Source organism: Neoarius graeffei, chromosome 15, assembly GCF_027579695.1.
Source record: "Neoarius graeffei isolate fNeoGra1 chromosome 15, fNeoGra1.pri, whole genome shotgun sequence".
NCBI classification, from domain to species: domain Eukaryota; kingdom Metazoa; phylum Chordata; class Actinopteri; order Siluriformes; family Ariidae; genus Neoarius; species Neoarius graeffei.
In genome coordinates this window covers 52,798,382-52,818,789 of record NC_083583.1, presented here as the reverse complement: position 1 = coordinate 52,818,789, position 20,408 = coordinate 52,798,382, and the positions used below count along the sequence as shown (strand labels likewise).

The following is a 20,408-nucleotide window of genomic DNA, read 5'->3' as shown; positions in this document are numbered from 1 at the left end:
ATATATCATTTTGAAGCTAAAAGATTTCTCTGTCTAGTCATGTTGTCATAAAATATATTGTATTTTATGCCAAAGAATACATCCAATGGTGGAATCGCACTTTAAGGATGGCTTCTGATGATGATCATGTTATGAAAGGTTTCCAAAACAGAAAAAAGTTAACAAGCATTTCTGTGAAACATTCATTATCCTGTTTTGAACATGTCCCCGACAAAAAAACAAAAAACTGGCCATCGAGAAGGAGTTTAATACTTGCGTATCCGACCCACTGCTGAATAATCTGCCCATTCCGAAAAGTACTGAAGACTGATATTAAAACAGTAAAATTGCATTGCAACTTTCTATCAAAGAATCCGCATTACTTACAAAGTTTAAATGATCAATAAAACAAAAACACACACCCTCTGAAATCCAAACGAAAACCACAAAGAAACCTAATTACTAGAGGTCCGTATAATGATTAGAACCGGCTCTCAAAACACTGATTACCAAGAAAGTACCGACTATAACAAGAGCATGCCTTTACCAGGCATTACACATTCATAGACTTCATGATATGCCTCACTTAGAACATCTACAAAAATAAATACAGGAAAATATTTATCAAGTAGAAGCAGCGTTCCAATTATCTGAATTTAGGAAATCGTCTTTTCTGGGTAATGAGAACATGTTTCCCCAGTGTGTAGCAGTTCCAAAGTCTGAGGCCTTCCCCGTTTCAAAGAATATTGAGAGCAACCATAACACCTTAAATTGATACACAGTATTTTAATAATGAAAATTGTTTAGCCCATAAATGTATTTCACCAAGGCTAAAAGATTTACACCCTCAATTAAATGAGAATTTTTGTAAACTACTGAAAAAAAAAAAATATATAGTGAAATAAATAAGAGGATCTGGCACAGAAAAACGAAGTTCCACACTAAATACAGTGTTCTTTTACAGCTAAACAGGTTCATTGATCAGTTTCTCTCCACTTAGACGACATACTGGTTGGAGGCATAGTTCGTTGTGTAGGCCTGCCTGCTGTACTGGAAGTGGTCGCTGAGCATGTTGGTCCGGCTGTACTGAAATTCTGAGCCTTGTTTTAAGGACACGGAGCCATTAGACTGGGGTTTGTCAAATGAAATCGTGTCCTGTGAAAAGACTGGCAGCAATTTCTTCTTTGCTTCTTGGTTCGCATCATATTTTGCCTGTAGAATAACAGAATTTTGATCTCTTATGGAGCAAAAGTATTTGATGAATAATTTTAAGCTTCACATGTTTCTAATTCCCACCAAAGCTCATTCGAATAAAATCTTAAAACAATGAATTCATTTGGCCCAGAGGACATTTCAAAATACTTCCAGCATATGAAATATAATCCTAAATGCTTCAAAAAAACTTTGCAACATGGACATGAAGAACAAAGCAGTACAGCACCTTGCATAAGTATTCGCACTCCTCAACCCTAAATATACCGTGTGTCTGAACAGCCAGGAGCCAATGAGATCAAAACTATTTATACTTAAATACTGTATTTATTATTACAACATATGCACTAAATCTTACAAAATACACATTTTCTCAGCTGCCATATCATGTGTTTGTGGATTTTGCCCATCACGGGTCGACTGACCAAAAGTTTGTACACCCCCTACTCATTCATAGGTTTTTCTGAATTTTGATTATTTTCTACATTTGAGAACAATACAGGTAGTCGTCGACTTATGACTGCGTTTGGTTACGACTGACCGGTCGTAAACCGATCTGGTCATAAGTCGGCCTATGTTAAATGAACGCAAGTATATTGTGATGTGTAATGCAGCGGTCTCAAAAGTAGCCGGTCACCGGCGGCAAATCGCCGGCTGTGGCTTGTTATGCCGCCGGCTATTGTCAGTCGAGTCACAAAATTTAATATTAAATATTTGACAGCAAAAATAGTTGTGAACGTAAATTACATCCACTGTGTCATATATGTCCGTTGCCGCGTCAGCTGTGTTCACATCCTCGACATGAGTGCAGCCATTACTGCCCTGTGTTGCCAGATTGTGTTTACATCCTCGACACGAGTGCAGCCATTACTGCCACCTGTGTTGCCGGATTGGGAGGTTTCCCGCCCAATCTGGGCGGTTTTAAGTGCACTTTGGCGAGTTTTGAACATATTTTGGGCTGTAAAATGTCAGCAGTATCTGGCAACATATTTTTTTACTTAATACAAGAAATTAATGGATGCCAACGTTTTTGCCAAAATGGTATTTTATTTTCCATTGTTTAGGCAGCTTCAGCATCATACTGTGAGATTCTGCTCAAATTGTTTTTCTTTTATGAAGCCTGAGCCATTTATTTTATTAGTTTATAATTATTGTTTAATTTAGTCTTCAGGAGAGACTGCCTGCACACAGTACTAGTATTAATAGTTTTTTTTCTTCCATGAAAGCTGAGGCATTTATATTATATTTTAAGGTAACTTCATGTTGTGCTGTGAGGTTCTCTGCACTTTAACTTTTGAACCAACAGGAGCATTTGGATAAGTAAAGCCTATTTTTCTGCATTTTTGTAGTCCTGGTAATTTTATATTGGTAAAGTTGTTTATAGGACCATTTCTCAGTGTCTTTTTTTTTAATCAATAGTTTTTCAGTAATAACTTAATATTTAACATATCACTCAATTTTAAACAACCCCCGCGCCTCCCCCATGGGCTGCCCCCATAGTCTCCAAAATTTCTGTGGGAAACACTGGCGTGCGCAACAACGCTAATCAAGCTTAAGCTAGACGACCCACCTCAAATACCCGTCGGGGGTAAATGTTATCCCAATTTTAGATGGCCTGTTCCAAACCATCCCGCCCCATGAAAAATTCGTACTTGCATATCTCTCTCATATATATATATATATATATATATATATATATATATATATATATATATATATATAAATAAATAAAACCATTTTGCACCCTGCTGTAAATTATCTGTACCCTGCTATTCTCCCAAACTTTGAAGCCCCTGGTAATGATACTGTAATCGTCTTAAAGTCTTATTTTATCAACATTTTCTTATTTCATTACCTTGGCTCATTATTTGGTTTAAGTCAAACACTGCATACTACACTGCGTACAGTACAATTCGTTTAATATGTGCAAAGCAAAAAATACGAAATACAGGTGTGAAAAATAGAAAAAACATTTTAGTTTGAGACATACCAAAATACAAATGTAAAACATGGCAAAAAACAAAATCTAGTGACCGCTGGCATCACTGGTGCTTGGCTGTGGGTCGCCTACGTTATCATCAGCTGTTGCAGCGCTCGGGCTGGCGGGAGCATTTGCTCGTTTCATAAACCAGGAGCTGGGGCGGAAACTGTATGACGGAGTGCGCGAGAGACTGCGTATGTGTCTGGAGCTGGGGCGGAAACTGTATGACGGAGTGCGCGAGGGAGACTGCGTATGTGTCTGGAGCTGGGGCGGAAACTGTATGACGGCGTGCGCGAGAGACTGCGAATGTGTCTGGAGCTGGGGCGGAAACTGTATGACGGCGTGCGCGAGGGAGACTGCGTATGTGTCTGGAGCTGGGGCGGAAACTGTATGACGGAGTGCGCGAGGGAGACTGCGTATGTGTCTGGAGCTGGGGCGGAAACTGTATGACGGCGTGCGTGAGAGACTGCGTATGTGTCTGGAGCTGGGGCGGAAACTGTATGACGGAGTGCGCGAGGGAGACTGCGCATGTGTCTGGAGCTGGGGCGGAAACTGTATGACGGAGTGCGCGAGGGAGACTGCGCATGTGCCTGGAGCTGGGGTGGAAACTGTATGACGGAGTGCGCGAGGGAGACTGCGCATGTGTCTGGAGCTGGGGTGGAAACTGTATGACGGAGTGCGCGAGGGAGACTGCGCATGTGCCTGGAGCTGGGGCGGAAACTGTATGACGGAGTGCGCGAGGGAGACTGCGCATGTGCCTGGAGCTGGGGTGGAAACTGTATGACGGAGTGCGCGAGGGAGACTGCGCATGTGTCTGGAGCTGGGGTGGAAACTGTATGACGGAGTGCGCGAGGGAGACTGCGCATGTGCCTGGAGCTGGGGTGGAAACTGTATGACGGAGTGCGCGAGGGAGACTGCGCATGTGCCTGGAGCTGGGGCGGAAACTGTATGACGGAGTGCGCGAGGGAGACTGCGCATGTGTCTGGAGCTGGGGCGGAAACTGTATGACGGCGTGCGTGAGAGACTGCGTATGTGTCTGGAGCTGGGGCGGAAACTGTATGACGGAGTGCGCGAGGGAGACTGCGCATGTGTCTGGAGCTGGGGCGGAAACTGTATGACGGCGTGCGCGAGAGACTGCGAATGTGTCTGGAGCTGGGGCGGAAACTGTATGACGGCGTGCGTGAGAGAGACTGCATATGTGTCTGGAGCTGGGGCGGAAACTGTATGACGGCGTGCGTGAGAGAGACTGCGTATGTGTCTGGAGCTGGGGCGGAAACTGTATGACGGCGTGCGCGAGAGACTGCGAATGTGCCTGGAGCTGGGGCGGAAACTGTATGACGGAGTGCGCGAGGGAGCACGAGAGAGACTGCGAATGTGCCTGGAGCTGGGGCGGAAACTGTATGACGGCGTGCGTGAGAGACTGCGTATGTGTCTGGAGCTGGGGCGGAAACTGTATGACGGCTTGCGCGAGAGACTGCGAATGTGCCTGGAGCTGGGGCGGAAACTGTATGACGGAGTGCGTGAGAGAGACTGCGAATGTGCCTGGAGCTGGGGCGGAAACTGTATGACGGAGTGCGCGAGGGAGCACGAGAGAGACTGCGAATGTGCCTGGAGCTGGGGCGGAAACTGTATGACGGAGTGCGTGAGAGAGACTGCGAATGTGCCTGGAGCTGGGGCGGAAACTGTATGACGGAGTGCGCGAGGGAGCACGAGAGAGACTGCGAATGTGCCTGGAGCTGGGGCGGAAACTGTATGACGGCATGCGTGAGAGACTGCGAATGTGCCTGGAGCTGGGGCGGAAACTGTATGACGGCGTGCGCGAGAGACTGCGAATGTGCCTGGAGCTGGGGCGGAAACTGTATGACGGCGTGCGCGAGAGACTGCGAATGTGCCTGGAGCTGGGGCGGAAACTGTTGTACACGGCAAGAGGTGCTGCCGGGAGCTGGGGCAGAAATTGTCGGACGCTCAGCTGGGAAACACTTGCCAGTCATAACCAGACGGTCGTAAAGTCGATCAGTCGTAAGTCGACGACTACCTGTACTGAAAACCTCAAATCTATGAAACATCTGGAATGATGTGGTAAACAAAAACTAGATTTCATATTTTAGATTCTTCAAAGTAGCCATCATTTACCTTGATGACGCTTTACATACTATTGGCGTTATCTTAACCAGCTTCATGAGGTCATCACCTGGAACACTTTTCAATTAACAGGTGCCTCGTCAAAAGTTAATGCGTGCAATTTCTTGCCTTCTTTAATGTGTCCGAGATCAAACAGTAAATAATAACAATACAGTAAATAGCCCTATTCCACAACTGCAGTAATCCATATTATGTCAAGAACCGCTCAACTAAGTAAAGAGAAACGACATCCATCATTACTTTAAGACATGAAGTGACTTAATTAATAAAGTTAAACTAGATAGAACTCTTAGTCTAGTGCAATTTAGTACTAAATTGCAAACTAGTCTACCGGGATGCCTCCGCCCGGGAGACTACACGCCTTATCAAGTTGTGATATGGGGATGGACATTTGACCTCACAGTAATCTTGACCTGGTGAAATTACTTGTATCAGCCTTGGAGATATTGTGTTCACAAGGTTTTCGGACAGACACTTGACCTCACAGTGACCTTGACCTTAGATATTTTGATCTCAAAATCTAATCAGTTTATCTTTGTCCCCAAATGCACAAATGGTGAAAGCTTGGTGAAATTCCTTCCATTCGCCTTGGAGATAGTGTGTTCACAAGGTTTTCGGACAGACATTCGACCTGACAGTGACCTTGACCGTAGATTTTGAGATCAAAAGGTCTAATCAGTTCATGTTTGTCCCAAAGCGCACAAATGGTGAAAGTTTGGTGAAATTCCTTTCAATCGCCTTTGAGATATCGCGTTCACAAGGTTTCGGGACAGACGGACGCACGCACGAACGACCCGAAAACATCATGCCTCCTGTACCTTACAGTGGCGGAGGCATAAAACCACCACTGAATTAGAAGGGTGTACAGACTTTTGACTGGTACTGTATATGCTCAGCATATTCCTGACTTTTCGGACATCATGATTAAAGAATGAACATACTTTGCTAAATTGCAAACCAAACAAACAATGTAGAAGTAGTGACCCAAGTTAATTCTGGTCCAACTCTCTGCCACCAGATGTCACTTTCTTTGAACAGAGTCGTTAAAGTGTTACATAATCTCAATATAAATACGCCTGTCCCTACAATGCCCCAGGTAAAAATGGAATACAAGGAAATCCTAGAAGAAAATCTGTTCCTATCTGCATGGGTTCAAGCCACAGTACCATCAACCTGCCTCAAGGATCTCAACCCTGTCTGCTCTAGGCCCTGCAGTCTGACCCTAGCTTCCTAAGGGTAGTATCTCACTAGCCTGGGCCCGCCCATCCTAAGTGTGACGCAACACGGGGGCCTGTTGCGAACTTAAGGCCTCTGCATGCTCTTGCGACAAGGCTTTCGCAGATAGCTTTTCGCAGACAGTTGTAATTTATCGTTGAGCGGGGAGTAATAGGCGTGCGCGATGTTATTCACCGCCACAACGCAAGGGGGCGCGAAGTCGCGAAATCGCTAGGAGTAGTTGGTGGGTGTGGTTAGTGGAGTGTTTATCCTCCGGTTACTTATAATGACTAGAACTGGAGTCGTATAGATGTACGTACTTCCTCACTTCCTCGATCAACCGCTCTTCATGCTGCTCCATCTTCGCTCATGTTTTTAAAAATGGCGGTAGTGAAAACAAACCAAATCGGGAAAGTAGGGAAGCGGAAGTGCGTGTACAGCGGATGTAGAGTGGACCAATCAGAGCCCTCTTGTCTGCGAGGCTTCTGCGGTGGTCACAATTTTTGGGAGGTGCGCGCAGAGAGTCTGCGAAGGTGGGGGGGCTACGCAGACACTGTCTGCGAGGACTGGGTTGTCAGCATAAATTGGCCTTTAGTCTGGCAAGGCAAGCTATCTCCAGCTCTTCCAAGCTCCCGAAAAATCGGGAGCCAATCAACTTTGAGCATCTCCAACGGCCCTGGGTAGAGGCGTGTTCAAGGCAGTGACGTAGTAGAACTGCGACCGGAAGCCATAGATTGTTTACAGAATCTATGCCGGAAGCGCTTCATTCACTAGAGACATTACGAACATGGAGCAGCGGCAAGCCTTTGACACAGCGGTAGACGCTGTATTGAAAGCATTCAACGGGAAGTTCTCATTGAAAACGGAGCAAAGAGCAGCCCTGGAGGTATTTATCTTCTTCCTGTTACTCAAGCAGTTTCCGTCGCGTCACATACGTCAGAGGAAAGAGTGATGTGATTGGTTTAAGCTTCGTCACAGCCTTTTCTGGCTTCGACCAGTAGCAAACTGAGGCATTTCAAGGAGGCGGGTCAACCACACGCTTTGGGAAACGGTTGGGCTTAATATCTTTGCCAGACCAATGCTCGCAGAGCTTTGAAGTTGCGTTAGCCAGACTAGTATCTCACTGGGCTGCGACAGCTTGTGAACGTCATTCGCGAAAGAGTTTCAAAAGTGTCTTGAAACATTCGCGGGGCTTCTCAATTTCCCTCGGATGAGTCGCAAAGTGTCGCTCCTTTGTCACTGAAATTTTGAATATGTTCAAAAAATTCGTGCGACAAAATCGCTCTCAAAATAGCCGCAAATGCGTCGCTGGCGTTGCAAAGCCGTCACGAGCCCTTCTCAAGTCAGTTTCCGTGAGACAGGAAGTGTGAGCCAGTATCTCACTGGGCTGCGACAGCCTGGAGACACAACAATTGCGGTAAAATATGCGAACACCAATTCAGTGTGATTCCAAGTGAAAATTGTTGCTAATTCGCATATTTTATCGCAATTGTTGTGTCTCCAACTAGTCGCAGGCCGTCGCAGCCCAGTGAGATACTGGTTTAACAGGCTGGGATAGGCAAAGAAGAAAACAACTGTACTATAATGCCTACATGACAAAGACTGTACTTCTTCTGGAGCAGAGGCTCAACTTCCAACAGGACAATGAGCGCAAGCATACCGCATCATACAAAAGTGTTAGAATGGTCTAGTCAAAGGCCAGGCCTCGTTCTGATTGAGAATCTCTGGGAAGACCTGAAAAGTGCCGTTCACCACCGAAGTCCATTTCAGGTTGTAACAGTAAGTAAATAAATAAAAATGGGGCAAATACTTATGCAAGGCACTGTACATGTGGGCTAGTTTATAAAAATAGTCATTTCTAAATCACTACGAAGGTAGGAAATCCTTACCTTGTTGTACAGAAAGACTCCCAAGATGGCCGTCATCATCCCCAAGATGTTGGACAAGTTAACAGGGTTTCTCAGCATCAGTAATGATATACTGATTACCATGATCCTCTTTGTAGCATTAGCAACCGCATAGCTCAGAGGACTGACGAGATTTAACACACTAAAGGCAATCATGTTCTGTGCAAAGTTGCAGAAGCCACTGATGATGAGCAACACCAATGTTCCACTCCAATTGGAAATCTCGGTCTATGTAAAAACCAAGAAACAAGGAAAAGCTATTACAATTTAAAAAAAAAAAAAAACCACACAACATTGCAAGTTTATACAAATTTTCCTTGGAAAATATTTTCTTCTCTCCGTGCATGCTCCTGGTTTTCTATTTCACAGAGCAAGTCTAGACAGAGACTAGAGAAAGGAAATGAAATTTGAAATGAGGAAGGGAGCCATTTTAGCATCACAACCCCACAGCGTTCATTACCGTTATGAAAGAAGTAAATGGTAGTAACGGCAATAATACAGGGTGTTTCAAAAAAATTTGATATTATTTGAGATGTAAATATCCCAGAAACTACATAGTCTAGGCCAGGGGTTTTCAAAGTGTGGGAGAGTCCGCCCCCCCCTCGGAGAGCAAATAAACAACAGCGCCCCCCTTACAATTTTTGTTGTTGCTATACTTAATGTTCCATTCGTATTTAAAAAAGTGGTTGTTGTACACATTTTTGTTCTTTTACACATCTGTGCTTTTTGAAAACATCTCTCATCTCATTATCTCTAGCCGCTTTATCCTGTTCTACAGGGTCGCAGGCAAGCTGGAGCCTATCCCAGCTGACTACGGGCGAAAGGCGGGGTACACCCTGGACAAGTCGCCAGGTCATCACAGGGCTGACACATAGACACAGACAACCATTCACACTCACATTCACACCTACGGTCAATTTAGAGTCACCAGTTAACCTAACCTGCATGTCTTTGGACTGTGGGGGAAACCGGAGCACCCGGAGGAAACCCACGCGGACACGGGGAGAACATGCAAACTCCGCACAGAAAGGCCCTCGCCGGCCACGGGGCTCGAACCCAGGACCTTCTTGCTGTGAGGCGACAGCGCTAACCACTAGGGTATTAGGCAGAAAAAGAAATTTACCAGTCAAAAATAATATTTTATATAATCCTGATAAGTGCCGCAGGTGCGAAGACGAGCGCCGCAGGCGCGAAGTCCCTCTAGGGGGGTCTGGGGGCATGCCCCCCCAGAAAATTTTTGAAATTTAGACTTCATTTCCTGCATTCTAGGACATTTTCAGGGTGAAATGGCGTGTAATTTTTGATCAGAAATATTGCATATTTTTACTTTGTATTTTTTTCAGTTTCACTCCTGAATGTATCAGATGTATGTATGGTGTTTGATTTGGTAACAAAAGTGAAAAGAAAATAAACAACAATGAATTGTATATAATCTTTTGATCTAGTTACAGTATTTAATAAAAAAAAAACCCCAACAGTATTCTATTTTACCATACCCCAATGAACCCCCCTTGTTAATCAATGTATCACACATACCTTTTCTGTCTTTTTGTGGAAAAACGAATCAGTTTTTGTCACATTCAATTTGGGGCGTTTGTTGGGATTCATCTTGATCCAGAAGAGTGAGTCAGCAAAAAAAAATGCGGTTCTCCCGCCAAGAAAGAGGAAACTACAACGCAGGGTGTTTGGCAATTTTCGACCAATCAGAATTCGCGATTTATTCAGTCCGCATGTTACAAGATTCAGTGCGGGCCAAAATGGCGGAAACGATGAAATATTCTGATTTTTCATTTCAAGTTTTCAGTATTTTTCGTATTAAACTGTTTCTTACGATTTGTAAATGATGGCGGAACCACACACGGACTGGCCATCGGGAGTAGCGGGAGTTTTCCCAGTGGGCCGGTGGTTCAGTGTGGGCCAGCGGAGAAAAAAAAAAAAAACAGTTGCGCGCTGGCCTTTAATATGATAAGCAATGTTAACAGTTTCTTTAACAAACTGTTAACATTGCTTATCATATTAAAGGCCAGCGCGCAACTGTAATAAGCAATGTTAACAGTTTGTTAAAGAAACTGTTAACATTGCTTATCATATTAAAGGCCAGCGCGCAACTGTTTTTTTTTTTTTTTTTTCTCCGCCGGCCCACGCTGAACCACCAGCCCACCGGGAAAACTCCCGCTACTCCCGATGGCCAGTCCGTGTGTGGGCGGAACATAACTGGATTTATCGGATGACATGTGGGAGTATTCATGTGCGAAATTTTTCGGCATTATCGTCCGTTTCAGTATCCGTCTGTGTGTATACTTGCCCGTTGAAATCGGCAATTGCCCGTCAAATTTACGGGTGGACGGGTCTCTGCCTAATACCTTACTAACCACTACATCACCGTGCCGCCTTTTAAAACATTTTTTACACATTTTTAAAACATCTTGTTTTACACATTTTAAACATCTGTGCTTTTTTACAACCTCTTTTTTTTTTTTTACACATTAAGCATCTGTGCTTTTTTTTTTTTAAACATCTTGTTTTACACATTTTAAACATCTCATAGCATCGTTAGCTAGCACCTCTTGGCAGACAACACACTGTGGCAGTGGAGCATCTTCAGATCCAGTCCATGAAAATCCAAACTTTAAATAATCGTGGTCATACTTCCTTCTTTTTTTTTGCTTGGCCCAGACTCTGTCTCCTCACTCACTGCAGCTTTAGGTACTAAAAATCGATCCATTTTGTCTCTGGCAAAGGCTAGCTGAAGTTCGCTAAATGTCCGCAATAGTAACTTATTCTGGTTTATTTTTCCTCATGCTGCCTCCCTGAAGAACTCTGGCGCCCCCTAGGGGAGGTGCGCCCCACACTTTGAAAAGCCCTGGTCTAGGCAAATGAACCTGAAAAGGCTTAATGTTGAGCAATGCAAGATTTATTCCTCAAAATTTGAACGAGAAATTCAAAAAGATACGTGGATTCCATGAACGATTTCACAAACTTTCGAGACACAGACAGCCTTCCTCTTTGAACTTTTTGCGCCGTGTCCAAATCTGCATTGCAGTTGGTGCATTTTTAGAGAATTCTCTCAGAAACGCACGCTGCAGAGTGTTGTTCGACTGTGTCTGAGCGAACTCTAACACACAAAACACCTTTTCTTTTCCAGTGGATGGCATTTCTATACCTAAAAAGATAAAAACGTTAAACAAAATTTTGATCCATTTCCACACATGCTGTTAAAATTTAAGGTCAACTGAACGAGAATTGGCAAAGTTATTAGGTTGTGAAATGATATCGAATTTTTTTGAAAAAACACCCTGTATTTATTGCACAATGCCGCTGAATTCTCAAATTTGATTGATCAGAAGGGTGTTGATTAATTTTCGATTACAGCAGCTCCGAGAGCGCCGATGTCTCAACCTTCAAGACAAAGATAAAAAGCGGCTGGTCAGTGGTGAGGGCTGCTATAACAAACGCAAATTTATGCTGTCTTATGAAAGTACTGAAACAAATGTATTTGATAATTTCTAAATCAAAACAAAAACGGATTAAAAAATAAGTCAATTCTTAAAAAATAAAAAATAAAATTGTTGGCAAATCGCTTCGGTATAAGAAGAAGCCCTTAGGGATGTACTGCTATAGGAAACTTCACGGTGGTAACTTGAGGCTAGTAATCAAATAATACCATGCAGTGAGAGGCTCCGACTGAAATTATGGATTCTCTGAGGTGACTGGTATAGTACTGCTCTCTGAGGGGCACAGCCCTAAAGGAAATAGTACTATGCCAGTCACTGAAGATCATCCATAATTACCAGCGCCTCTCGCTGCATGGTATATTTGACTTATAGCCCTCATCAAAAAAAAAAAAAACCCAACCTAAAAGTGTTAAGATTGAATCTCGGCATAAACTCACTGGAGGCAACCATGTTTGTTGTTTATATTGGTATGACCGCCATCATATGCATGTACAATGTACCATGCTATCGCTTTTTTTACCCATTTGTTTTTTTACCACGCTATAACCTGCCTCACTAAGCATGATCATGATACATAGATCGACACACAAAACGCTTGCAGAGCCACAGCTGTGACTCGAGTCGGTTACTAAACCGTTATTTTTGGTCTTTGAAAAAGAGACCAAGCAGTACATAAATATGTTATTTACCAGCTGGGAGGTCCGTATGGTGAAATACCGTGACCGAGGTCTTGAAAGTACTGAGCGAGGCCCTCTGGGCCGAGGTCAGTATTCAAGGCCGAGGTCACGGTATTTCACCATACGGACCGACCTTAAGCTGGTTAATAATATATTTATTTTTTTCTTTACCAAATTCTAACAGAAAACGAGAGCGCCCGAAAGGGAAAACCGAGCCGAGCCGCCATTTTGAATCCTCATTCACGGCTGTAATGCAAATTGCTTTCTCCTCGGTATACAAGTGCACTTCCATGGCAGGAAAAAAAACTACATTTTGCCACCTATGTAGTCCCCTATTTATACAAATAGGAGTCATTCAGGATTCAGCCATGTTTTTGCTCGGCGTTAGCAACAGTTAGAGGTTTTTATCTTTCTCCTAAAATGTTTTCTTTTATTTCTTCTTCCTCAGGGTAGTAAAACTCGCTTTCGCTGTGAACACTGTCGTTATCGCTATCCATGATGCAAAATTAATGCTATTCTCCTGAGAAATGCTGGCAAAAATTTATAAGATTTTTGATAATCTTATAAAAAAAAATTTTTAAAAAAGAAACGTTGACAAAAAATAAGCTACTATGTTTGTTGTTGTGAACGAGCGAGTCGCCAGAGGTCCATAACCAGGGTCCGTATCGTATGATACGGACCCGCTCGCCAGCCAATCAGAGCGCAGGATTTGATGGAAACCGGACTGTGAAAAAAAATAAAAACAATTACTGACTCATAGAACCAGAAAGCTTTTAAAACTATTGATTAGCGTGGTTAACGGGTTCAGCTGAAAATCCCCCTGGCTGAAATGTTAATGTTTTTCTTTCGATTATATTAAACAACTTCTATTTGTCTGTCTATTGTTTAAAATGGACTCAAGTCAGCTGTATAGCTTGAAATTGTGACGTCAGTTTATGGTATATCCAGGATATACCATGACTGACTCACACCATATCCATTTTTTTTTACATCACAAGATATTTTGCTTAATCACTGGTGGAGCTATTTTATGTCACGTGAGCCACCCTTGGCCAGGAATTTTTGATGAGGGATATAATCTTCAAACAACTATCACAAACCACACAGTAAGAATAGAGGTCAAATGTCACAGCTGGCTTTCATTTACTTACAAAGTCTCCATCAACCAAAAATGTAGACAGGTCAACTAAAACCCATGTGGGCAGCATGAACAAAACTGCATTGAAGCCAAGAGTGTTGAGTAGATGGAGGTGGTGTATCCTTGTGTCACGTAAAACCTAAGATATGCATACAGAATGTGTTTACTTATGCAGAGTTTCATGTAGTACAGTAAATAGAGAATGAAGCAGCATTTAAACAACATTAAAATCTCAAGCTTTACTTCCATCGATGACAACTGAGGAGTATGGCATATTCATTTGACTAAACTCTTTCTGGTAAGATGGCTGTTAGTACTTTAAAAACATGCGCTGTGTATTTATTCACCTCTCTCTGGAGGCCTAGTAACACTTGAAACAAAACTAACAGTATACTCATACATGCAAGAGTAGACAAGTATTTAACGCTCATAAGACACACAAATATTAGCCAGCTGTACTGGCACTGACTGATCAGACGTGTTTATTGAATAACTTACCTTTTTGGAGAATATGTTTTGCAAAGAGAAGCAAAGTGTAGCTGCGAGAGCACTGATTAATCCTGACATATCAAATGAGAGCTCAGTCACTGTAGCCAACAGGACACCACTGATGATGGGTATCAGGGAGACATAGACCTACGAAAGACAAACGGGGTGTAAACTTGAGGACGATAAAGCAAATAATGCACGATACAAAAACAACACCGTGTCACAGTATAGAACTGGTGTACAAGACACGAGCTGTGCTTCGTGCAGCGACACTTGAGAAGTAGATTTCAGCAAATGACATGCAGCACAATTACTGAAAAGATTAAAAAAAACAAGCAAACAAAACATCAAATCTTGCCTTTGTGGTTTGCTTCTCCCTCATAATAATCCGTGATAACAGCACGACCCATATTGGCATTGTGGCTTTTACTGTTGGAACAGAGAAAGGAGCACTCAAAGCATTAACTTAAAATAGTTTTATTATGCCACCTGACATCCAAATGTAGACATGTTTAAATCTCAGAACTCCAGAAATGGAGGTGAAAAACTAAAAACAGTGCTGCTTTTTTGCAGACTCAGGACTAATAGCTGCTGTGTCAATAACATGGCGCAGGGCGAGATTTAAACCCCTTCCTTCGCCTGGGCAGGTGGGCGGGATTTAAACCCCTTCCTTCGCCTGAGCAGGTGGGCGGGATTTAAACCTGGGCAGGATTTAAACCCCTTCCTTTGCCTGGGCAGGTGGGCGGGATTTAAACCTGGGCAGGATTTAAACCCCTTCCTTCGCCTGGGCAAGGTGGGCGGGATTTAAACCTGGGCAGGATTTAAACCCCTTCCTTTGCCTGGGCAGGTGGGCGGGATTTAAACCTGGGCAGGATTTAAACCCCTTCCTTCGCCTGGGCAGGTGGGCGGGATTTAAACCTGGGCCAGAAATTCCTTATTAAAACTATAATTTAGTTCACATTCAAAAGTATCAGGCTTCGAGTGTTTATTTCCGGAACAGCACCGGAAATCAGGATATACTCCCTCCATGTTCAGCTCGTGCGCTGATTATCGCTAACTCTGGGGTTGTTCCTTCCTGACAGCTGTTTAACTACAAAGACACAGACTCAGTTTTAATCATAAAATTAAAGACAAAAAAAAAAAGAGACAAAAGGTTACTCCGGGAGTTCCAGTAGAAGCTGATGCACTCATCGTGCGGTTTTAATTTAGATTCAGCGCACAAACCTGAGACAGTTAGCTGTCCCAGCCTCCAATTGACGTCACGATAGCTACATGCTAACTAAGTTAGCGGCGGGGCTCAGTGTTTGTGTAAAGGCGAGCAGAAAGAGGCGGAATACGGACCTGTGTGCGCGTAGGACACGGGAACCTTCCAGATACTGAAGTGCGCCGACACGGAGGAGAAATATTTCCCAAACGCCAAGGGCAGAATGTACCAGCGGTAGTACGGAGCAGGTACTTCAGATTTCGGGACGCCCCAAGCGCGGAGCAGCGGCGGCAGAAACAGCACGATGGAGAGGATGTGGAAGAGCGAGACGGTGACCGGGTACGGGAATCCGTTCAGGATGATTTTGTTGACGACGTTACCGCCCGAGCTGACCGTGTACCAGCACAGACACAGCAGTGCGATCCGCACTGCCTCCTTCACAGGCGGCCGCTCCACCGCCGCCATCTTCCTCCCCGAGTGGACCGCCGGAGAGACGCGCTGCTGCTGCCGGGAGCCTCGGACGTGGAACTACAACTTCCTCACACCGCGGGGCGGGGCCTGTGACAGACAGATAAAGAGAGCGGCCGATACAATTGTCGACACCTTAGCGATCTTTTTTTTGGCCGTTGAAAAGACTTTCAGTATATAAATTGTGCATGAATAATTACTCAAACTTCCACTGCACAAAAAACGAGTTGATTCCCGATTACTTAGAGTATCAGATCACGTGACACCGTTCCACGATTAAACACTTGTCCACAATTATCAATACTTTTGTCCACAATTAGACATCCAGATGATTTTTTTTAAGTTATCGGTATGTGGTATTAACAAAACAGTTTTAATTTAAAATTTGTTTTACACAGACTTAAATTTAGAGCAGTGGCTACAATTATCGACACCTTGACGATCTTTTGACTGTTGCAAAAATAGAAAAGACTTTCAGTACATAAAGCTGTGCATGAATAATTACCCAAACTTCCACTGGACAAAAAATAAAGATTCCCAATTACTTAGTGAATCAGATCACGTGACACCGTTCCACAATTATCGATACCTTTATCCACAATTAGGCACTGTTATCCACAATTATCGACACCGTCCCACAATTACCAACACCTTTGTCCACAATTATCGACATCCAGATGATTATTTATAAAAACAATAATCGGTATGTGGTATTAAAACAGTTTTTATTTAAATTTTGTTTTACATAGACTTATTTACAGCAGTGGCTACAATTATCAACACCTTAATGATCTTTTGACCGTTGCAAAAATAGAAAAGACTTTCAGTACGCAAGTTGTGCATGAATAATTACTCAAACTTCCACTGGACAAAAAATAAAGATTCCCAATTACTTAGCGTATCAGATCACGTGACACCGTTCCACAATTATTGATACCTTTATCCACAATTAGGCACTGTTATCCACAATTATCGACACGTCCCACAATTACCAACACCTTTGTCCACAGTTATCGACACCTTTGTCCACAATTATCGACATCCAGATGATTATTTATAAAAAACAATAATCAGTATGTGGTATTAAAACAGTTTTTATTTAAATTTTGTTCTACATAGACTTATGTAGTACAATATCTTTTATATAAATATATGGATGGTGTTTACGTAAATGAGGAAGTAATTCTAATGTTTGTAAATAAATGAAGTGATGTTTAACCTGTGTCAAATCTTTTTGTTCCACTTTAAGTATTTTCGCAGATCACATTTTGTTAATCATTCCTTGTTGTTTATATTAATTTCTAGTTTTGTAGTTTACTAATAAATGTCAACAGGCGATTGATATTGTAACCGCATGAAAATCCAGGTCAAAGGTCATGTCATTCCTCGAACCAAAACTGTGTTTTTACATCTAAAAATATAGAATGTCTACTGATATTGTAATATGTGGTAGATATTTAACAAACTGCAAAAATATTTTCTGAATGGAATAGAAAAACCCGAATATTTCAAGCATGTAACTTTTTATATACTAGGAATTAAATTCTGTTCTAATTCTATTTCTTGCAATAGGATTCTAAATTCTCTATAAGCATTCCATTCTGTTATGAATCAGAAAAAAAAAATAAAATCACAGCACTTTTATTTAAAAAAAAAAAAACTTAATCTACTTCAACAATGTTGCACAAAGATCGATCTGTAACAGTTGTAAATGTCACTTAATTCCATAGGGTGTCGATAATGGTGGACACCGGTGAAAGTGATCACTATTATCGATACCTCATGTGACTTCTCAAACGCGCGTTTAGATACAAAATGGCGACTGTCAAACGAAAGAGTAAGAAACAAAGTAAGTCTCGACAAGGAGATCATGAAATATCGGTGAATTTGATGAGTAAAAACATGTCCGTGAGCTTTCCACCATGCTTACCTGCGATGATCACGTCCAGGTTTTCCTCAACTCCCTGATTATGTAAATGTATAGAAATACAAAATGAATAATGACTGCACGATCACAGAAAAGTGACCAGATTACAATAATAGCACCTGTATGAACATTACAAATGAGTTATCGACACATCATAAAATTGGGTTTGGAATTTACTCCATATAAACTGCTTTACAAGTTTCTTAAAATGATCTTGTTTGACTAGACTGCACTGATCGAGGTAGGCTATTCCACAAACAAATTCCTGTAATCATGGAAGAACTCTTTCCAAAACCATTTAGTCTAGATGCTACACATGAAGAATCACTTGCTCTTGTACTGTAACTATGTTGATTTTGAACCATATGTACATTACACAATGTACTCAGGAGCACAACCATTTACAATATTATACATATGACCTAGCTTTAGTTGTTCAACTCTATATTCAACAGGTAATAGGCTAACCATACTAAATTGTTCATATCCAACATGTGCTCGGGGAGGAGCATTTAATAAAGTACAACAGTGTCTTGCAAAAGTATTCATCCCCCTTGGTGTTTGCCCTGTTTTGTTGCATTACAAGCTGGAATTAAAATGGATTTTTGGAAGGTTAGCATCATTTGATTTACACAACATGCCTCCAGCTTTAAAGGTGAAAGTTATTGTTTTATTGTGACACAAACAATAATCAAGATGAAAAACCAGAAATATGGAGTGTGCATAGGTATTCACCCCCCCCCCAAGTCAATACTTTGTATAGCCACCTTTTGCTACAATTACAGCTGCAAGTCTCTTGGGGTATGTCTAGCTTAGCACATCTAGCCACTGGGATTGTTGCCCATTCCTCAAGGCAAAACTGCTCCAACTCCAAGTTAGATGGGTTGAGTTGGTGTACAGCAATCTTCAAGTTATACCACAGATTCTCAATTGGATTAAGGTCTGGGCTTTAGGCCATTCCAAGACATTTAAATGTTTCCTTTTAAACCACTCCAGTGTAGCTTTAGCAGTATGTTTAGGGTCATTGTCCTGCTGGAACGCGAACCTTCATCCCAGTCTCAAACCTCTGGTTTACTCAAACAGGTTTTCCTCCAGAATTGCCCTGTATTTAGTGCCATCCATCTTTCCTTCAATCCTAACCAGCTTTCCTGTCCCTGCAGATGAAAAACATCCCCACAGCATGATGCTGCCACCACCATGCTTCACTGTAGGAATGGTGTTCTCAGGGTGTTGGGTTTGCGCCACACATGGCATTTCCCATGATGGCCAGAAAGATCAATTTTAGTCTCATTTGACCAGAGAATCTTCTTCCATGTGTTTGGGGACTCTGCCACATGTTGTTGGGCAAACTCCAAATGGGTTTTCTTAAGCAATGGCTTTTTTCTGGCCACTCTTCCATAAAGCCCGGCTCTGTGGAGTGTATGGCTTAAAGTGGTCCGAGAGACAGATTCTCCCATCTCCACTGTGGATCTTTGGTGTCTTTGTTGCCTCTCTGATTAATGCCCTCCTTGCCCGGTCTGAGAGTTTTGGTGGGCAGCCTTCTCTTATCATCAGGTTTATAGTGGTGCCATTTTACTATAATGGATTTAAATGGTGCTCCATGGGATATTTTTTTTATAACCCAACCCTGATCTATACTTCTCCACAACTGTGTCTCTGACCTGTTTGGAGGCTCCTTGGTTTTCATGTTGCTTGCTTAGTAGTGTTGCAGAGTCAGGGTCCTTCCAGAACAGGTTGATTTATACAGACATCATGTGACACTTGGATTGCACACAGGTGGATCTTAACTAATTATGTGATTTATGAAGTGAATTGGTTGGTTCGAAGGTCAAATTTCCTGGTATTTCTGTAGAGAAATTTTAGTGCATTTGAGCTTTTGGAAAGTACTTTTGATGCAGGAGCATTCCCTGATGATGACTGATCTAAAAAGTTAGACCTAAATTAGGGATGACGAAAACTAAAAAAAAATCTTGACCGACCACTGAGCCTCATTAGCCGGTTAAAAGTCGGTTAACCTATGAGTTTAAAATTCTAGAATCGGAATTATTAGAATCTATTCTAAATCTAACCGTGAGCATCCGCACATTCAGTCCCAGTCGCTGCCCTCCACTCACATTACCTTTTCTACAGCGCGAAACATTTAGTCAAACACGGCACTGATGTCGAGGGGTTTGTATTGGAGCGGAGGACAAATGGCTCCAGCTTAGAGACAGTTTCAGTTGGCCATGATGGTGTTGAAAATAAAGTCAAGTGCTAGAAGAAGTAGGCTACATAACATTCAGTGATGGGAATAACGGCATTAAAATAAAGGCTGTTATAACGCCGGGTAATCTAATTAATTAGCTACAATCGTTATAACGCCGTTACCAATATCAACACGCCATTACTGCATGGTACTGAAGTTGCTCTGAATTATACTGCTACGGACTAGGCACTTTTCTTCGAAGTGAGACACAGAGACCTCAGACTGCAATTGTTTTCCAGCTACTGATATTACGGTTCCATGGCTGCTAATTGTGCACAGCCATTGGGAATGGGATCGCTGGAGCTGATCTGATTAGCCGCTAAGCTAATATAGCAACTGTCTCATGCTAAGTAACATCAGTGAGTAACC

The 20,408-nt window shown here is 42.5% G+C and overlaps 1 protein-coding gene across 1 annotated transcript; it reads right to left on the bottom strand.

The window, feature by feature from the left end:
- Positions 1-227: 227 nt before the first annotated feature.
- On the bottom strand, positions 228-15,942 carry slc35e1 (solute carrier family 35 member E1). The gene is made up of 6 exons (XM_060941601.1): positions 15,537-15,942; positions 14,554-14,624; positions 14,205-14,342; positions 13,720-13,845; positions 8,419-8,664; positions 228-1,191 (listed from the first exon to the last, which is right to left on the bottom strand). Exons 1-6 carry the CDS (start codon positions 15,862-15,864, stop codon positions 976-978), a joined length of 1,125 nt encoding a protein of 374 aa, XP_060797584.1. The 5' UTR covers positions 15,865-15,942; the 3' UTR covers positions 228-975.
- Between the last annotated feature and the right edge of the window lie 4,466 nt (positions 15,943-20,408).